The following is a 19,017-nucleotide window of genomic DNA, read 5'->3' on the forward strand; positions in this document are numbered from 1 at the left end:
CCATATCTCCTTGTATCTATGGTCTGAAGTAGTTCTCTTGCTACAAGTTGTTTCCAATGATATATTAGAGCAATGTTTTAAAACCTAATGACTTAGGACCTGACTTGTTCGTATAGACAAAGATTGCTTGAGGAGGATGAGATGAGGCATGGATTTCCCCTTGTGGGATCTTTTATCTCCAACTTATTGTTTTGAAGGTAGAGATTGAAGGAAGTGGGCGTAATGGATTGGTTATTCACAATGAATCCTGCAATACTTGTATGTGATGTTCTGCTTCTGTTTTTTACTTGGCTACCAGAAACTACAGGGGCTTATTATTTTCATTTTTGACTTGCTGTGCTAGGTGGATGGTAAACACACACATCCTTAATGGGAAATGGTGAAATTGCAAATGTTTATGGTTGTCTTAGACTTTTGATTTAGTTTACCTTGAATCTTAAGATTATATTATGGCTTTACACTTTTATATGCTGTCAGAGTCTTGAAAATTTTCTTTAGCTCAAATTGATCGCACTGAAGCAGAAAACATGAAGTGGGCATCTTTGTTACTTTGCAGCATCTTCATTCCTTTTAACAACTCTAACTCATGCAGTGATTTTATGTTCCTGCCTCACTTTTCCTGCGGAAAATATTAACTGTTCTTAGTGTGCTCATTGTGCGTTTATTTGAAGAACTTTCATGCTCCTTAACATTTTTATTTTGCTTGCAGATGGCTCATATTCCTGGTGCACTGTTCTTTGATGTTGATGGTATATCAGATCGGAACTCTAGTGTGAGATTTCTTCTATGCAAATTATTTCGCAGCCTTAATTGTTTTTCATTGTAGTCATATATGTTCTTTGCTATGTGTGTTGATGTAAATGGCATTTGTGTAATTATCATCTTGAATCAGTTGCCACATATGCTGCCATCTGAGGATGCTTTTGCAGCTGCTGTTTCTGCCCTTGGCATTCAGAATCAAGATGGTGTGATTGTTTATGATGGAAAGGGTTTATTCAGTGCAGCTCGTGTTTGGTGGTAAGATATTGGCTGAATTGGTAGAATTTTTTTAGTTCTGATGCGTTGTCTAGTTGTTTATCTACATAAAAACTTTCTTTTAGCATAGAAACTTACAACTGATCATGCCCAGGATGTTCAGAGTCTTTGGTCATGACAGAATTTGGGTTTTGGATGGAGGCTTGCCAAGATGGCGAGCTTCTGGATATGATGTTGAATCCAGTGCCTCTGATGATTCGATTGTCAAGGCTAGTGCTGCAAGTGAAGCAATAGAAAAGGTCTACCAAGGAAAAGCAGTAAGTTTCTCATCCTTGGTCTGCCTTTTCTTTTTTTTCTCTTTTGTCCCGAGTTTTTTAGCTATTCATTTTCTTCTAAGAATATCCATGTCTTTTTCACCCGTAAACTGTGTATCTGCTTACTACATCAAGTCATCTCCTGATCCTTAACCGGATCCTATGATGTTCACCCTCATAATGTGACAAGCTCATCCATTTCAAAGAAAATAGTGCATTATGGCATCCTCCTGGGGAATTGTATATTTTAGCTGCTTGTTCACTATGACGGTAGGTGCTGTCATGCACACTACCATAAAGGCCAATCTTTTCTTTGTTATCTTGTGTTTATTTGTATTCATTTATGTGGTTTATTTTCTATACAGGTTGTCCCTACATCTTTTCAAGCAAGGTTTCAACCACATTTGATTTGGTCGCTTGAGCAGGTAGGGGGTCAAGGATGGTCATCTTTTCTTCCTCTCCTTTTTCCTATAATTGTTTCTAAATGGTCCAGGAAGCTTCTTAGGATTTCTTCTCCTTCTGAATGCCACATATGTATAAGTGGGCTCTCACATCAATGTGCTTGTGATACTTTGGTTTCCAACTATGGACTCTCTCACTCTCTCCATTGAGACACACAAACACACACACAAAAGTTTTCTGTTTTACTGTTCTTTCCTTCCATCTGAATGACATATACATTGCAGTTATATTGAATTTTCCTTCATCCATGAGGAACTCGTGTTTCAGGTTAAGCAAAACATTGAAGAGAGAACACACCAGCATATTGATGCCCGTTCAAAGCCTAGGTATTGTATCTTATGCATCATGGTGCTTCAACCTTTCATCATCATTTGATCCATTGCCACATATATCTTGTACGGGTATTATACGGCGAGGAATTTCTCCGGTATAATATGGTATGCAAATTTTTTAAAAATTTAAAACATTTAATCCTGAAAATTATAAAAAAATAAACATTAATAAAACAAAGTGGAAAAAATGCCTATAATACGCGTTTTTCACGTTTTTTTTTTTGGTATTTTTTTTGGAAAAGACGCGTTTAATTACCGTTTTATACGGCTGGCTTATTTCTCAGGTATTATAAGTGTTTTTTTTAATAATATGCGTTTTATGTGACAATGAATTTTGATTTGGAAAAGTTTTTGAAGTTTTGACCAGAAATGAGAGGATAATAAAATAGTCCAAATGCTTTGCTTAATGCTTTTTAGTCAACTTAGCCTTGTCTGTAGATGGTTGTTCTAAAGCTCGACAATATTTGCTTAAAGCCATAGGTATCTTCTGAAGAGTTTCTGACAGAACATTTTGTTATTATTTGAAGATGAACTGATTAAAGTTGTTCCAGAATTTTGGTTAAGAGCAATCATAAAATCTTGTTATGACTGTACACTGTAGAATAGTGTATATATGTATGACCATGTGCATGCATGCACCAAATGCATCTGTTGCTGAAATTTAAGTGTATGCACAGAAAAGAGCCGCTCACATTGAGTTCCATTTACACCTCTCTTTACACTGTAAATCAACATTCAATCTGATCTTGTTTCTTAACTGAGCCAAAGGGTCAACCAATCAAAGTGGAATGTAGTCTAACTTGATTATTGTGGTACTCGTGTTCCTTTTATGGAATCGAGTTAATTTTGTCCATGTGTTAGATATTCAACACAAACATAACTCATTGAAGCTATAGGGGTTGGCTGGTGGTTTCACTTGGTCTTGAAAATTTTGCAAATGCATTTGCTATTCAGCTGCAATTTTCAAGAGGGACCTGTTATTTTGATATTTCAAAAGTTTAAGATCATAAACTGTCATTAGTCCATGGGTTGCAGAAACTCCATTTTATTATACTTCACACAAAGTTAAGTGTATATTTTCTTTTTAGAACATGTTGGAATGGGATTTCACTGTCACAGGTTTGATGGTATAGCTCCTGAGCCCCGAAAAGGTGTACGAGGTGGTCATGTGCCAGGCAGTAAATGCATTCCTTTCCCAAAGGTGTGCTCAATAATCACCTTCAGTCATATTGCGTCCTCTTTGTTAAACACCAATGCTCTAATTCTTCTTTTGACACATTGAGCATGCCATGTGATAACTGCTAATAATCTTTATATGTATAAGTTTATTAAATTGAATTTGAACTTTTTTTTTTCTTTTCTTTTTTGCTTTGGTCTCCTGATGAGTATGTTGTAAGTTTAAAATCATTTCTTGATGTACACAGATGATAGATGACAATCAGTGCCTACTACCCACAAGTGAGCTTACACAAGTATTTGAGGGAGAAGGTGAGGTTTCTTTTAGTTTACACCCTATACTTTGTAACCTTGGATCCACTTATTTTTATTTAGCAGGTGACTTGCTTTAATGTGGTTCAAGATGCATCCTTGGAAACCGATTTGACTATTAAAATTTAAGATTAAATAGTTCTCACCCTGAAACTGAAACTGCAGTTTTCCAGATTTGAGGTTTAATTTTTTATACATGTCAAACCCTAGCACATGATAATCATAAAATATCAGAATATTGTATCATGAGCGTTCATGGCTGTCAAAAGGTCATGGCCTCATTAGTAATTCTGTATAGTACTTTTGATGTGAAAAGTTGTTTTGTCGAGCAACAGATCCTCCTCTCTCCTTTACATTGATCCCTAGTTTCTGGCTCACAGGTGTTTGCGCATCATGTATGAATCGTTATCATTTCTTCAATGTTTATGACTTCTGCTTTGGTTGATTACCTTGCCATAGTTTTGTGTTACCAATCCTTATATAGACTCTATCATGTCCTTCATGTCACAGGTTTGTTCCTTGATCGTCCTGTTGTGGCTTCTTGTGGAACTGGTGTTACTGCTTGCATACTTGCATTGGTAAGTTGATGGATGCTTATACCATGGGTAACATATTACTCTTATTATGTATCAAGATTTACAATTAAGATTTTCAAGTGCATATGCTAGAACAAGGGGATTTTATCTTTGTGGATGTAAACTATATTCAAGGGAGTTTATCTTTATAACTGAATTAAAGCAACACGTCAATGTAAAATTTTCTTGTTATGGCTAGTCAGTACCCTGAAGTTCCAAACCCACAGCTTGTCCTGCTCACCAATCTTTCTGCCAACCACTTCTATTTTTCACTAGTCGAAAAGTTCTAAAGTCATGAAATGGTTATTTTTATCTGCTTCTGAGCAGTTCTGGTTGATTTATATTCCATATAGTTCCATAGCAAGCTATTTCTTTCTGAAAAATGAATTTTTAGGTTGGTAATTATAAAATTGCATGAAGATGATTTTTGTTTCACATGCTTTTAACAACTTTTAATTCCTGGATGATAGTCATCATGGTTTTGAAACTGAGATAGTGTGTTTTGGGAATACACAATTTTAACATGTTTTCAGATGCATTTTCAACATTATTCTATGAATGAAATCTTATAATCGGATACTAATTAAGAAGTTAGAAAAGTTGATAAGAAATCTCTGTGGCTTTTTGGCTAGTCCTTGTGCAATTATGTTTACAGCTTCGAAAAAATTAAACTGGAAACTACTTTCACATTTGTATATATTTTTCAATTCTTTTTTTTACTTCTGGATTCATATGTTTCTTGCTTCACTAGATCTTAGAAGAGCTTCACTCCATGATTCTGCTTTCCATAATGTTTTCTAGTCAATTAGTCATATTTTGTTCAACTGAAAGTGGTTGATTTATGTTCATTGTATCTCTTTATCTTGGTGGCTCTTAAGCCTTGGCTTCTAGTTGATTGATGTTCATTATTTTCTCTTCAGGGGCTCCATCGCCTTGGCAAAACCGATGTTCCAGTGTATGATGGCTCTTGGACTGAATGGGGAGGACATCCCGACACACCAGTTTCCACTGCTTAACTGCTTTCACCTTGGTTATGGCTTCTCCCAGAATGTTGTGGGGATGTATGGCTGAATCTACCAAGGCCAAGATAAACATCTTTTCTAGTCACTGTTTCAAATGGGAAGACAATTCTTCTATTTCTGTATGAGTTGAACAAATCAGAAGACAGGAAGTGTCCATCTTGCTGATCAGCTGAAGCTTGATAAGCATCCCCAAGTCGTTAGAACTGCGCCTTTCCCTGGCTTGGATGCATGCAAATTCTTGGATTACGCCAATTTGTTTGTCACCAACTAAAGATTAATGTATCTCTAAGGTTGTATAATAATTCACTGCTTCATTCTACAAATTGCTGGGTCTATGTTTTTCAAAACACCTATAATTGTGAAGTATGCCCTATGGAAGGAATGTTTCATATCGAGTTTCCTAACCTCAACGGTATAGATGGATAAATGGTTCTTGTGGTGACAAACCCATGCTTATCAAACTCCATTTATCATTTTGTTTGATGGATTATTTTCATAATTTGGTTTTCGAATCTCAATAGTATAGGAAGATAAATGCTGTTCTTCTTTTTGCGGGAAAAACGATATTAACCAACTCCGTTGTCAATTGCCTTGCTGTGAGAGGATGGTCTAGTTTGGTGGGGTCGCTTCTATCGATGGCCGTCGAGAGTTGCCAGGGTGGCTCGGCCAGACTGCGACCATGATGCTTCCTAGGGGTGTGCATCGGCCTGGGTCGGCCCATCGGGCCTGAAACCTGGGCCCGGCCCGATAATATTGCCGGGCTGGGCTGGGTAGTGGGCTTGGTCCACCAAAATCAGGCCCAGCCGGGCCCGTTTGGTGGGTTGGGCCGGGTCGGATCTTCTTGTGCTTCGGTGAGTTCGGTCCAACCCGCGTTCGAGGTCCGCCCGTCACCGCTCGCCTGCCAAGTGCCGAACAGTAGTGCAGTGGTCTTTCACCGGCAGACGGCAGGCCACCCAACTTCGTGGGTGGCTGCCGGCGGATGCCGCCAGGACGGCCGGCCGTCGCCCACCGAAAAACAGCAGGGAAACAAATGTTCAGCCAACGCCTTCAACTCTCTTTCTCTCTCTCTCTTGCTATGACCGCCGTGGTTGTCGGGCTCTCTTCTTCCCAATGAACAGCGATGAAGACGGTGAAGAATTGATACGACGGCTGCGGCACCTTCGGCGTCAACCGCCCAAAACGTTCAGGCCTCTTCCCTTGGCTTGACGAACCTCCTGAGAAGACCCGTGCGATTTCCCGGCTGCCTATGTATTTCCTGCACAAACTCTGGTGTCGTCTTCAAAAGCTCGCCACCGGTGTCTCCAGCGATTTCAGGCACCTGAACTGTGCAGACGGAGTTGCCTGAGCCGTACGATCAATCTAGTGAGTGCCCGAGCCCTTCTCGCTCGGATTTCGCCTGAGCCGTACGATCAATCTGGTGAGCGCCCAAGCCCTTCTCGCTCGGATTTCGCCTTAGCCGTACGATCAATCTGGTGAGTGCCCGAGCCCTTCTCGCTCGGATTTCGCCTTAGCCGTACAATCAATCTGGTGAGTGCCCGAGCCCTTCTCGCTCAGATTTGGGGATCGAAGGGTGATGACGACGACAGAGACGATGGTGACGTTGGAGAATGGCGATAGGGGATTTGGGATCGATGGTCTCAGCCATGGCTGAACATTGGGCTGGAGTTGAAGGCGTTGGGTGGTCCGTCCGTCGCCCGGCGTGATGGCCGGCCTCCTCTGCCGGTGGCTTCCGGTGGGTGGAGGAGGAGGAGCACGATGTTGCCGGTGGCTTCCGGTGGGCGGAGGAGGAGAGCGGCGAGCGAGGCTGCGCTTGCGCCTGCGCCTGCGGGAGGGGTCAGGGACTCAGGGGAGCCCGGGAGTCGGGCCGGGCCGCCGCCGGGCCAGAAAACCTGGCCCGGTCCCGCTGCCGGGCCGGCCTATCGGGCCCGGGCCAGGTTTTTCCCGGCTCGGCCGGACGCCCAAGCCTAATTGCTCCCCAAGGATCTCACCTAACTAAGCATAGGGTTAGGCTGCACACGATTTATCCGGCTAGACAACGACCTATGCTATGCTTGTATGGTAAGTACAAGCAATCTTGATGCTCAATATCACCATAAATACTCATAGGGTTACCCAGGCCGTAAGCTATACAAAGTGCATATGGTGTGGAATTTTAAATCTCACGCAACTCACACACAGACAATTCAAGCATGCCTAAAGTCGGTCAAACCACACCCACTCAAGGGATTGGTCTCGACATGGATAAGGCAACTCGGGGCTGTGTTCTTTGTGCAATGAAGTTGTGAAGGAGCCCTTCTCTGGTTGCAAGACCAATGGCCGAGCAAAAACAAAATATGCTCTTGCCCTATTCTATAGGCTGAAGAAGGGGAATATGGATTGGGGCCTTGCCAGATGACTCCACGTAGGAAGCGGTTGGATGAACTCGAGCAGCCTCTAGAGGCCCAGCAGCATCTCGCCGGTGGGCATTGGCTAGGTGTGGCGACCTTCAACCGGGGCTGGCTGAAGGTGGCCGGGTGTTCCTTTCGTAGATGGCAAACTCACTAAGCTACTGAGGTTCTCGACTCAGTGTAGGAAGGCCTGGTGTTGGACCCAGTTGGGCTACTGTTGGATGTTGCTTCTGTAAACGTCTACTGCATGCCACACGTACATGCTGCACATTCATAGCTGCGGACCTGCGGTTGAAATCTTCTTCATGGCGGGTGCATGTGTGGCTGCTCTGCTTGAAGGCACAAAAGAGAGCCAATGCAGGCGCCAGACAGGCACAGTAGTGCACAATTGAAGGTCTGACCCCAAAGCCAGACCTATGCTCGGTAGAATAGTCTCTTTCAGCACTCTGCCAACAAAAATTGCTTGTCGCTTTCACATATTGCACTTTAGTGCAAACCAACACGTTCGTAACTAAATTATGGGCCTAGCATGACCCTTGGAGTGTTGGGAGACAGATTTTAGATTTAGACCCATTTTGGGGGCACTAGTGTGAGTCCAGCTTGGGCCCCTTGCCACAGCTGAGTATAAGTAACTAAGATGGCACATGGAAGAAAGGACAAATTGAGCTCCATGCATGTTGAAGTAAACAAAATAGATGATTTGCATGATGATTTAGTGTTTGATTGCTCAAGGCAATGGGCAATCAGTGCAGTCCAAAGAACTTTAGTCCTTGGTTAGTACATGTCTACGAAGGCAGCAGGAGGTTGAAAACAGGTTCACCATACTGACAATCGACGCCCTAAATAGCGAGCCTAACACTAGAGCATCTGACAGAGAGGGCATGGGCAACATTAGCACAGGCCCCATGTTGGCTGGATCCACGGGCAGATTTAGGGACTTCTTGACCAGTAGTAGGAGTAGGAGAGGCCTGATGCCACCCGGTGATAGACCATGGGTGGACATCGAGTCTCCCTTGATAGATGATGAGGACTTTAACTTATTCCCGACTAGAGATCATAGGCTAAGATGAGGGGCTAGGCCCTGACACCCTGGTCGAGAGGCTCATAGACAGCTGCAATAGTCTCCTTCACGTGCACACGGATGGAAGGACTCATACTGGAGAGATGACGGGTTTGAGCCCCACGGTGGGCCAGTCTCAATCATGAGTGGCCGGGCCAGGCCGTTGTACTCTGCCTGGCTGGCCCAAGTGCAGCACATCAGCCATGCCCTGGTAGTGTAGAGGTAAGGCCAAGAGCTGGTTTCGGGCTTGATGATCGGTTGAGATGGCCAAGGGATAACAACCTGCCACAAGCCCGCTAGTGTCGGCAACCCTCGCTCATGCACGAGCATTTCACGAATGAAGAAACAGATTGAGACGTGCTACTGGCTAGCCCTCGCCATAGGCAGACGAGATATAGTAGGATTGATCTCAATCCATTTTATGACGACCCATGAGAAGAGTGCACATGTCCATTTTCAATGATCAAATTTGATTCTTCACGCTTCAATGAGCAAAAGGCTCAAAGTGGATTTACAAGGTCTACCAATACTTTGAATGCCAACAAGTACTCCAAGAGCAATGGGTTCTTATTGTCATTCTACATTTTAAGGATAAGGCCACACGGTTGTACAGATGGTACACAAAATTGACCAACTCCCACTTGGGAAGAGCTAGTGGGTAAGGTAATGATACCATTTGGGGAGTCCTTCTGGAGAACCAACTCTATGCTAAGTTCTCTAAGTGCAACTTTGAGCTGAAAAGAATATTTTATTGCGGCCACATAGTGACAGCAGAAGGTACAAGTGCCGATCCAGAGAAGATCAATGCCATGTAGGACTGGACACTACCCAACGACCGCCACAAGATGAGAGGATTTTAGGCCTCACAGACTATTACCGTAGAGTTATTCGCAGGTATGGAGTCATTGCAGCCACTCTCATGCATTGTGAAGGATGCTCATGGACGTCGTCACATTTTACCAGCAGCCAAGCATGAGGGCAAGGACAAACCATGTGGCGAATAAGGCCTGTTTTTTGGTAGGAAGGCTTCAAGACCAACATCACCCATTATGTACAACAATGCACCATTTGCCAGTGCAAAAAAATATGAAGCAAAGAAGACAATGGGATACCTTTGCCCCCTTTCTATTCTAGAGCAACCATGGAAACACATATCAACGGATTTGATCGACACCTTGCCCAAATCAAAAGGCAAGGAAATGATGTTGGTTGTGGTTGATCATCTGACCAAGTATGGACACTTTGCACCCTTGCTTGGACTCTATTCAGCCTGCTTGGTAGCAGAGGTTACCAAAAGTATGTACACATACACCATGGCATGCCTCATACCATAGTGTCTGATCAAGAAACATATTCATTTGCGATTTCTTGTGAGAGTACACCTAGATGGCTCGATTCCACATCCTTTTCAACTCAGCCCATCTCCCATAGACTGATGGGCAATCTGAGGAAGTGAACCGTGCTATTGAGACACACTTGAGGAGGTTTGCCAGTGATCGACCATCCAGATGGGCTAAGTACCTCTATGGTGTGAGTAGGCTTATAATACTAGTCCCCACATGGCTATTGGCATGATGCCCTATGAGGACATATACGGCCAAAAGCCTTGCCCACCTTGTGCACATATGAGACCGGCTTGGCCAGTGAAGAGGATTTGGAGATGGCTTTCATGAACTGAGATGAGATCATACTTATTTTGCATTGGAACCTCCAGCACACCTAGCACCAGCTAAAACAATACAAAGACAAGAGGCACACCAAGAGGGAATTTACCGTGAGAGGCTAGGTATGGCTTAAGCATCTACCTCATAACTAGACACTATTTGGGCAGCCCAATGAATCCAAAATGCTACCAAGATACTATGAGCTGTATTAGGTATAGCATTGGTTCAGCTATGGTTGGTTGCTTAGTGAACACAAAGATGGGTTTTCCTTTGCTGAACAGTGTCCCTGGCTAAATGCCCATACAAGAATAGTCCACCCAAAGCCTACTACAAAAGGACTACAAAGATAAGGCCTTATGATTTACAAATGGGTATGGAGCAATTGATAAAATCTTTGCATGCATCCACCATCCATCACATACATCATCTATGGCTATCGGCCAAAACACCCAAAGTCGGCCTAGCCCAAGACCTGCAACATATTGTTCAGCCCAATTGTTGGCGACCGAGCCTAACAACTAACCCAACCCTACCTGACATCTACAAGAGGGTCTAACACGATCATACTGGTTAGAGCAAGTCAAGTGTGTCTCAAGAAGCAGAGCTGTTGTAAAGAGTGCCTGGGTCTTTGAAGGCCTGCTTCAGTTCTCAGCTATCGCCTGGTTCTCAAACACGCCACAAGTGTGTCGTTGAAGAGCTGCCACTGCCTTGAGAGAAGTTCTGCCTCAACAATGCCCATTGGAAGATGTTCGACTATTTGGGACCATGCCGGCGAATGATGGCTGGCTGAAACTGAAAGTTGTGGAATGTGTTCGGTTGGGCCCCTAGCCTCACCCATTGGTTCGCAAGTACGATTAACAAGGGCCATGACCCAATCACCCTACCTAGCCGACTTTGCTACAGGTTGAAGGCGATGTCTGACAGAGAAGCACAAGCGCATGCTTTTGCTAATCGTAGAAGCCGAGACACTCGTATAGGCGGCAGACTAGATTGACCGAGGGTTCTGACCAAAGGGAAAATGCAACAAATGGTGGGTTTCTGTTACAGACCCCCTTGTAGGTCCAACCCCAGACGAGGCAAAACAGGCCGAGCCCAGCAGAAGAAAGCGCAAAGCATCAGACATGTGGGCTCAGAGCTTAGTTGACGATCCCAGGGAGGTTAAAGGAGCACCAGAACCGGTTGCAGTGGGTGGAGCGGGCGGAGCAACAAGGTCCAGGTGCGTGCTTGAACCGGAAGATCTTCAAGGTTTCCCTGAGCTAGTTGTAGGACTCACCAAGCTAGATAAGCCTGAACCCATCGCGAGTCCAGTCCCTCGGTCCCTTTAGGCGGTCTAAGGCCAAACATCTTAGGCAAATGGCTAAGTCACTCAGACTTGGCTCTTGACCCAAATCCGAAGTGCTGGCGGATCCCCGCACAAGGTCCCCACCCTGGGCTCACAAGGCTCAAGGGCGGTCTATTTTACTTGGGCACTAGGTTCGCTTTCATACTTAGTCGTTTTGCTTTCGGCGCATTTTTACTTATGCATTTTGGATTTCGGATTGGGTTTTGCTATTGTAAATAGGAGCGGATTCAAGCTCCAAATGTAATTGGGTTTTGGGTAGAGGAACTGGCTCGATGCATGTGACCCGGTCCACATTAGGAATGTATATATTGATTTGGATCCAAGTGTAAACTATGCTTTTTGGATTAAGAAAGTTCATTTGAACGAATTGACTCTCTCTCCTCTCTCGAGCCCTTCCATCTCTCTCTCTCGCAACCCCTCTCACGAGCGGTGTTCTCCTTCCCCTGTCGCACCCCTCCCCGCGTGCTCCCCTATCCACCCGAATCCCTTTGGTGATCAACCGGCGTCCTCACGTGGCGAAGGCTTCATCTTCTTTAGCCCGACGGCCCCTCCGCCTTCTCCTAATCTCATCTTCGGTCTACCTCAACCCCTCGGCCTAAGGATCAACGGCAAGGACTTCTCCACGGCTCCAGCGGTGAAGGCGGCTCCCTTGACCACGGTGTACCCCGCAAGCATTCAAAGGTGATTTCAATACCTTCGTTCCAACTCCCAAGAAGGTTGAAAGATCGAGTCACTATCGAGAAGATTGAAGACGGTGACGGCTTCAATATCGATGGCTTAACCAGGTAGGTACATTGGATTTTGGTTGAGTTTCACGTCGGTTTGGTTTTGTTATTTTGGGGGCCTCCCCCGCGGGTTTGGTCTCTTGCTCGGCATACCCGAGTGTTAGGTCACGATTCGTACGCTGTCCCTCCCTAGAAACAACTTCCTCTCCGCTTGGAATCTTCCTCCAACATCTTGGTACTCACCCAAGCTATAGGAAGAAAACCGGGCGTCGTTTTGAGGCGTATAAGCCATCAAAACCACTTCCGACAACCTAAGGAGAACTCGGATTCCAACAGTCAAAATCTTAGTAAAACATCAAGTTCTGGACGAGATCTCCGTTCTAAGAATAGCCCAAACGAATCCCCATTGGAAGAAGATCAACATACTCGATTTTGGGCTTAATCAGACAACAATGGCCGAAAACGGCTCTCGCCGAAAAAACTTCAAGTTCCGGTCGTTGCTGCAACTTCCGGTCACCGCTGCAACTTCCGGCCAACAAGGAAAGTTCTGCCCTCCTTCCCGTGAAGTCACATTCAGTTTCGTGAAGGGCATTGTGGTCAAAGCCGCGAGGAAAGAAACCGGAGCCGCCGGCGCGTGTGCGAGCTCCAACCTTGGCAGCCGGTCCTAATCGGGTAAGTCTTCCTTGGCCCAATATCTACCCTCCGTTTTGCCAAGTGTGAGCCATCCAGCCACCTTCCGGATTCACCCTGCCACGTGTCAGCCCCAGCTCGCCTAGTCCCTGGCCGAGATCCCATTCGGATCATGTGCCCAACGTTTTTGGCAACATCCTAGCCGCGTCATATCTCCTTCCTTATCGGTGCACTTTCGGTGGAGGTCAACCCTAACCCGAAGCTCACCTCGTCCATCCATCTCACCACGTGTCTCCATCAGCCAGCTCCAATCACCACGTCATCCGCCAGCTCATCCTTGGCGCGTCCCAGCTGGTCCCATGCGTCTCCACGCGGCAGCCACGCAGGCTCCACGTGGATTGGCCTTCCACGTCCCTAACACGTCATCCTTAGCCTTCCTACTTTGTCTCCAGCCGATCTCCACCCAATCCTTAGCCAAATCCCGCATCATCCCCTAGCCCTACATCTTCTCCACGTGTCATCATCTCAGCCAACGAGAGATATTGAGAGAATCATTTGGGCTCACACCCAAGTCCCCTTGATCTCGTGTGATCCTTCTTCCAACTCTTTAGGAAAGAAGAGATCTACCTTGCTCTCTAGACTCTCCTCTAGCGCCCTCTCTAGTAACCCTAGATCTTGCCACGTGGCAAGCATCCGGGGCTCCCTCCTTGGCATAACCAGCCAAGGCTAAACCCTAGCCTCCTTAGCCGTCTCGCGCGCCTCCATCCCCTTAGGCAAATCCCCTAAATTTCAGCCTTGGTCCTAAACCGGCAACTTCCTTGTTGTCTTAGCCCACTTAGGAATATCTCAACCGCCGCCCACCTCTCCTCTTCTAAGCCAAACCCTTGAAGCCCCGAGCTTACCTTGCGGGACCCACTTCACCTATCTCCTCGGACCCATCTTGACTTGGTCCGCACCTAGTTAAAACTAACCCCCTTAGTCAACCCGTCTCCCTCCTTGGTCAATGTTGACCTACCCGAGCCTAGTGCTCGCACCTAAGCCTCACCTTATTGAGCCTACCGACTAGTTAGGTCACCCATTTCCCCACCTAAGCCCATCTCTTCCCAGCCGACCCGAACCTTAGCCTCTCTTGACTAGACCAGCCTATCCATAGAGCCCACTCATCCTGAACTAAATCGAGCCTTAGTTTGGCCTAGGTCTAGCCGGTAAGCTAACTCACTTGCTAGTCTCCCCGGCCTCTCTTTCGGCCAGCTCCCTCTTCCGTCGGCCCTCTTCCGACGTGCGTGGCCGAGCCACACCGACGCAGGCAGGTCGGCGTTGCTGCTTTCCGACATCTGCCCCCCTCGGCACTTGCACTGGCACCTAGGCTGCACCTTTAGTGACAAGCGATCGATACTTTCGGCACCCGGCAGCAGGCGGCTGCTTCATCCGCGCGTCTCCTCTGCAGCGGGTGGCTGCGAAGGTGGACGCCACCTGGCCAACTTCGGCCCGCGTCCTCGGCCACCTTCGGCCCGCGTCCTCGGCCACCTTCGGCCCGTGTCTTCGGCCAGCACCTTCCGCGGCGACAAATCATCCTAGGCGACTCCTCTCGGCAGCAAGCTACGTGGAGGCTCTCCTCAGCTGGAATTCTTGAACCGTGAGCTGCATTACCCGGGGTTTGGTCTTATCCCCGCGGTCTCTTATCCGGCATAGCCAAGGTTTCCCTTGGCCGGTATTGTTCACTTGTCCCCCTTATATATCCGGGGCGGTTGTCTTGTTTTTGCTTTAGGATTACATTTGGTTTGCTTTTTGATTGCTTTAGACCGGCTTCGACCATTGCTCCCACTCGTGGCACCTCAGCGGCGCAAGCGCCAAAGACACGGTCACAAGGAGCTTGACCTACCTACTCGGGTAAGGGCGTGGTTTGTTCGTTAACTTATGGTTTGCGTGGTTTGTGGAGTGAGTTGTGAGAGTTTTAAAGATTGTATCGCTCGCGATTTGTAAGGCCTCACACCCTCTTAGTTGCTTGTAGTAGGTTGACTTTAGATAGGTTTTTGGGAATACCCGACTTGTACTCCATTCCTATTGGGTTTGCGCCGGGGTCCTGTCCGGCCGGGTAGATCTCTTGTATTAATTTGCATAAGATTTTTGGTATTTAGATGGATCCTCAAGTAGGTCTTGGGAACTAGGTTCTCGATTGGTTCGGACTTTCTAGTCACAACTGGTCGGGTCCTAACAATTGGTATCGGAGCCGCCATGAAGATATATCCGCTCCCTGTACGCATTTGGACCTTAGAAGATTCAGCTTCAACAAACAGTGCAGGCGGATTTCAGGCAGATTTGATCTTCGGCAGGGTTTTCTAGTTTTCAGATTTGGTTTTCGGCAGTGGTCTTCTTAGATTTCAGATTTCGGTTTTCTTGGCCTTCCTAGGTCTTCCGCAGCGATTCAGTTAGTGTGTGCGGGACTGCCGAGGCACTAGGCGAGTGCGACAGTAGGCGAGCCAACCCGTCTCCCTTGCCTACAAACGCATGGGCAACAGTGACAGCGGCAGCGTGTAGTCAGATTAGGCAGTTTTCAGGGTCAGTTGGATTTCAGTTTGAGAGTTACAGTGTTAGTTCTTTGGATTTCCGTAGTTAGGTTCTTTTTCCTTAATTTACACTGTGTTGCCTTGGAAACTCTCACCCGAATACTCCACATGAGCAAGTCCAAGAAGCAACTCGCCCTAGAGGAAGCAGTCCTCGAAGAGGTTCCTCAGGGACAAGAAGAGCCCGTACAGGCGGAATAGGTAGAGGTCCAAGACCTTACTAGGCGCATATTGAGCGTGAGTTGGTCAAAATGCACCGAGACATGGATAGACAAGAAGCCGACCGTCGGGCTGAAATGGATAGGCAGGACTTGGCCAGACAACGGGAGATGGATGAATTTAGGAGCATGTTCAGGCTCCTCAGTGCTTCCATTAACCTGCCACTAGAAACGACCACTCCAGGTCCGGCCCCTGCAAGAAAAGACAAGGGAAAGGGCATTTTGGGTGGCCCTCCAAACTACCTCACAGACAACGAGGTAGAGCCGTGTGTTTCCCATGTAGGCACCAGCATGGAAGGTGCCAAGGCCAACCGAATGGGTCCCCCAGGACCACCTCCAGTCGGTCCCCCATTCCGGCCACCATTTGATGAGCAACCTCGTGCCTCAACCTGTACGCAGAGGTTTGCAAATAGCAGCCAGAATCGAACATACTACGATTCTAAGGGAGAAGAAGACGATGATGAAAGGCAGACTCCCACAGTCCGATATGAGTTTCCAAAGTTTAATGGGGAACAATTGAGAGAATGGATGTTTATGGCAGAGTGCTACTTTATGTGTCATCGCGTTCCTAGAGAAAAATGGATAGAAATGGCTGCAACCAACATGACTAGAGAAGCCACTAGTTTCTATCTTTGGCTCGTTCATAAGACTGTCGACCCAACCTTGGAGAAATTTAAGAAAAGCCTTCAACCCAGATTTGGGGATTCCACGTTTATTGACTATGATGAGGACATCAAAAACTTGGTCCAAACTACGACTGTGCAAGCCTATCAGATGCAATTTGAGAGGCTAGCCAGTATGGTACAGTGGTTAGAAAAGGCCCTCATTGGCGCTTTCAAGGGTGGAATCAAACATGAAGTCACGTTAGAAATGAAGGTACAACGCTTTGAGAGTTTAGAAGAGTGCTTTGGAATGGCCCACATATACGAGGAGAAAATAGAAGAGAGACGAGCCATGAAGAAAGCACGGAAATTTGACAAGCAGAAGAGAAGACCCTCGCACACTTCTGTTTCTCGGCATAAGGGAAACGAGATAGCTCCCTAACAAAAAGGGAGAGATTATAAGCCCAACTCTAAACCGGGCAAAGGTCCTCCAACCCGGTATCTCACACCGAAACAAATGGAGGAATTTAGGCGCAAAGGATTGTGCTTCAGGTGTGAGGAAAAATGGAACAAGAACCACCAGTGTAAGGTTTATAATCGGGTTCAATTGGAGGATGACAGTGAGTCTAGTTCGGATAGTGACTCAAGTTCGAGCTCTAGTTATTGATCCAGTTCCTCATCAGAAGAGGAAGAAGAAGTAAAAGTGAAGAGGCCAAACAAAAGGGCCGAGACTCCTAAAGACACAGAAAACCCTGAAAAGGAGGAGTCTTGTCATTCCCTCACCGACCCTTATAAACCGAATCCGATGCTGGTTTTTGGCCGGTTAAATGGGCACAAAATTTTGATCTTGTTACATAGCGGCACCACCAATAACTTCCTTACTGTGGAAGCAGCTGCTAGATGCAAGGCCGACCTCCAGCCGAGCAAGACCCAGACCGTGATGGTGGGTGATGGACACCGACTCAAGAGTGTACAAGAGGGCAAGGATATTGAGGTCGTAATTAAAAAGAAGACTTTCAAAATCGACCTAATAGTCGTGCCACTTGACGGAGCCGACCTAATACTTGGAATGCCTTGGATCTTTACTTTGGGAGTCATCAACTGGGATGCAAAGAACTTCAGAATGACTTTCACCCCAGACGGTGATACAGAGTCTATCACTATCGATGGACTAGCTAGCTCAACCCGTCTCAAGGCTGCTCTTAGATGCCTTACTCATGAGCAGCCAGCATGTTGGGTTATTACCTTGTCAACTGATGTCCCAGGATCAGAAGAAAACAAAGAAGAACCGATCACTACCAGAGTGCAAGCAGTGCTAGATCAGTTTCCAAAATTTTTTGACGAGCCAAAAGGCCTACCTCCAAAACGGGCCTATGATCATCGGATCATCTTAACGCAGGGTACAGAGCTTGTTAATGTCAGGCCATATCGGTATGGGCACAACCAGAAGGCGGAAATTGAGCTCCTAGTAAAGGAGATGCTCCTGAATAGCATCATCCGACTGAGTAGTAGTCCCTTCTCCTCACCAGTCCTCTTGGTGAAGAAGAAATATGATACTTGGAGATTCTGTGTTGACTACAGAGCACTCAACGAGGTTACCGTTAAGGTTTGGCATCCCGTAATAGATGAACTCCTTGACGCGTTGGCCGGCGCCACCATATTTTCTAAAATTGATCTCAGAGCCGGCTACCATCAGATCCGAATGAATGATGAAGACGTAATGAAAACGTCCTTCCGGACGCATGATGGGCATTATGAATTTCTTGTGATGCCCTTTGGATTAACGAATGCACCTGCTACATTTCAGAGGTATATGAATGATGTATTCTGGGAGTATTTGAGAAACTGCATCCTCGTGTTCTTCGATGATATCCTGACATACAGTAAGAACAAAGAACAAAGAACAACATCAGAAGCATCTGGAATTGCTCTACAAATTTTGAAAGAGCATCAATTGTTTGCGAAGATGTCCAAGTGTAGTTTTGGACAGTCTTCGATTGGATGCCTCGGGCATATCGTGTCCCGAGAGGGGGTTCGGGCAAACCCCAAAAAATTGCAAGCCATGAAAAAATGGCCACTGCCCAAGGATCTGAAAGGTCTCATAGGCTTCCTAGGTCTCACAGGTTATTATCGGAGGTTTATTCAAAGCTATGGAAACATCGCACAACCTCTGACACAGATGCTCAAGAAAGGAGCCTTTCAGTGGTCAGATAAGGCTAGGGCGGCCTTTGAACATTTGAAACACGCCCTTATGACTGCACCGGTACTCACCCTCCCTGAGTTCGACAAGACATTCACAGTGGAGACAGATGCTTATGATGTTGGAGTAGGAGCTTTCCTCGGGCAAGACGGACATCTGATTGCTTATATGTCCAAGGCCCTAACCAGTAGGGCAAAGCCTCTCTCCACATATGATAAGGAACTTCTAGCAATCGTATTGGCCGTAAATAAATGACGGCCTTATTTAATAGGGTGCAGATTCATAGTTTGGACTAACCAGAACAGTCTCAAATACATGCTCAAACAATGAGTCTCTACCCCAAAAACTCCATCTGGGGTATGACTTTGAGATTGAGTATAAAAATGGTCCTAAAAACACGGCAGCGGATTCCCTCTCTCATTTAACTGAGCAATTCATGACGCTTTCTGTTGTTACC

At 46.1% G+C, this 19,017-nt stretch overlaps 1 protein-coding gene across 2 annotated transcripts in view; it reads left to right on the forward strand.

The window, feature by feature from the left end:
* The window catches only part of LOC116264574 (thiosulfate/3-mercaptopyruvate sulfurtransferase 2), a 44,881-nt gene extending 39,390 nt beyond the window's left edge, over positions 1-5,491 (forward strand). For both annotated transcript variants that reach the window (XM_031644878.2, XM_031644877.2), the window contains exons 4-12: positions 710-772; positions 893-1,017; positions 1,130-1,292; positions 1,655-1,714; positions 2,019-2,077; positions 3,203-3,284; positions 3,508-3,571; positions 4,082-4,149; positions 5,067-5,491. In XM_031644878.2, coding sequence (XP_031500738.1) covers positions 710-772; positions 893-1,017; positions 1,130-1,292; positions 1,655-1,714; positions 2,019-2,077; positions 3,203-3,284; positions 3,508-3,571; positions 4,082-4,149; positions 5,067-5,162 — 780 coding nt within the window. In that variant the 3' untranslated portion in view covers positions 5,163-5,491. The remainder of the gene's footprint in view (positions 1-709; positions 773-892; positions 1,018-1,129; positions 1,293-1,654; positions 1,715-2,018; positions 2,078-3,202; positions 3,285-3,507; positions 3,572-4,081; positions 4,150-5,066) is intronic.
* Positions 5,492-19,017: the final 13,526 nt, after the last annotated feature.

This window comes from Nymphaea colorata, chromosome 11, assembly GCF_008831285.2.
Source record: "Nymphaea colorata isolate Beijing-Zhang1983 chromosome 11, ASM883128v2, whole genome shotgun sequence".
In the NCBI taxonomy this organism is placed as follows: domain Eukaryota; kingdom Viridiplantae; phylum Streptophyta; class Magnoliopsida; order Nymphaeales; family Nymphaeaceae; genus Nymphaea; species Nymphaea colorata.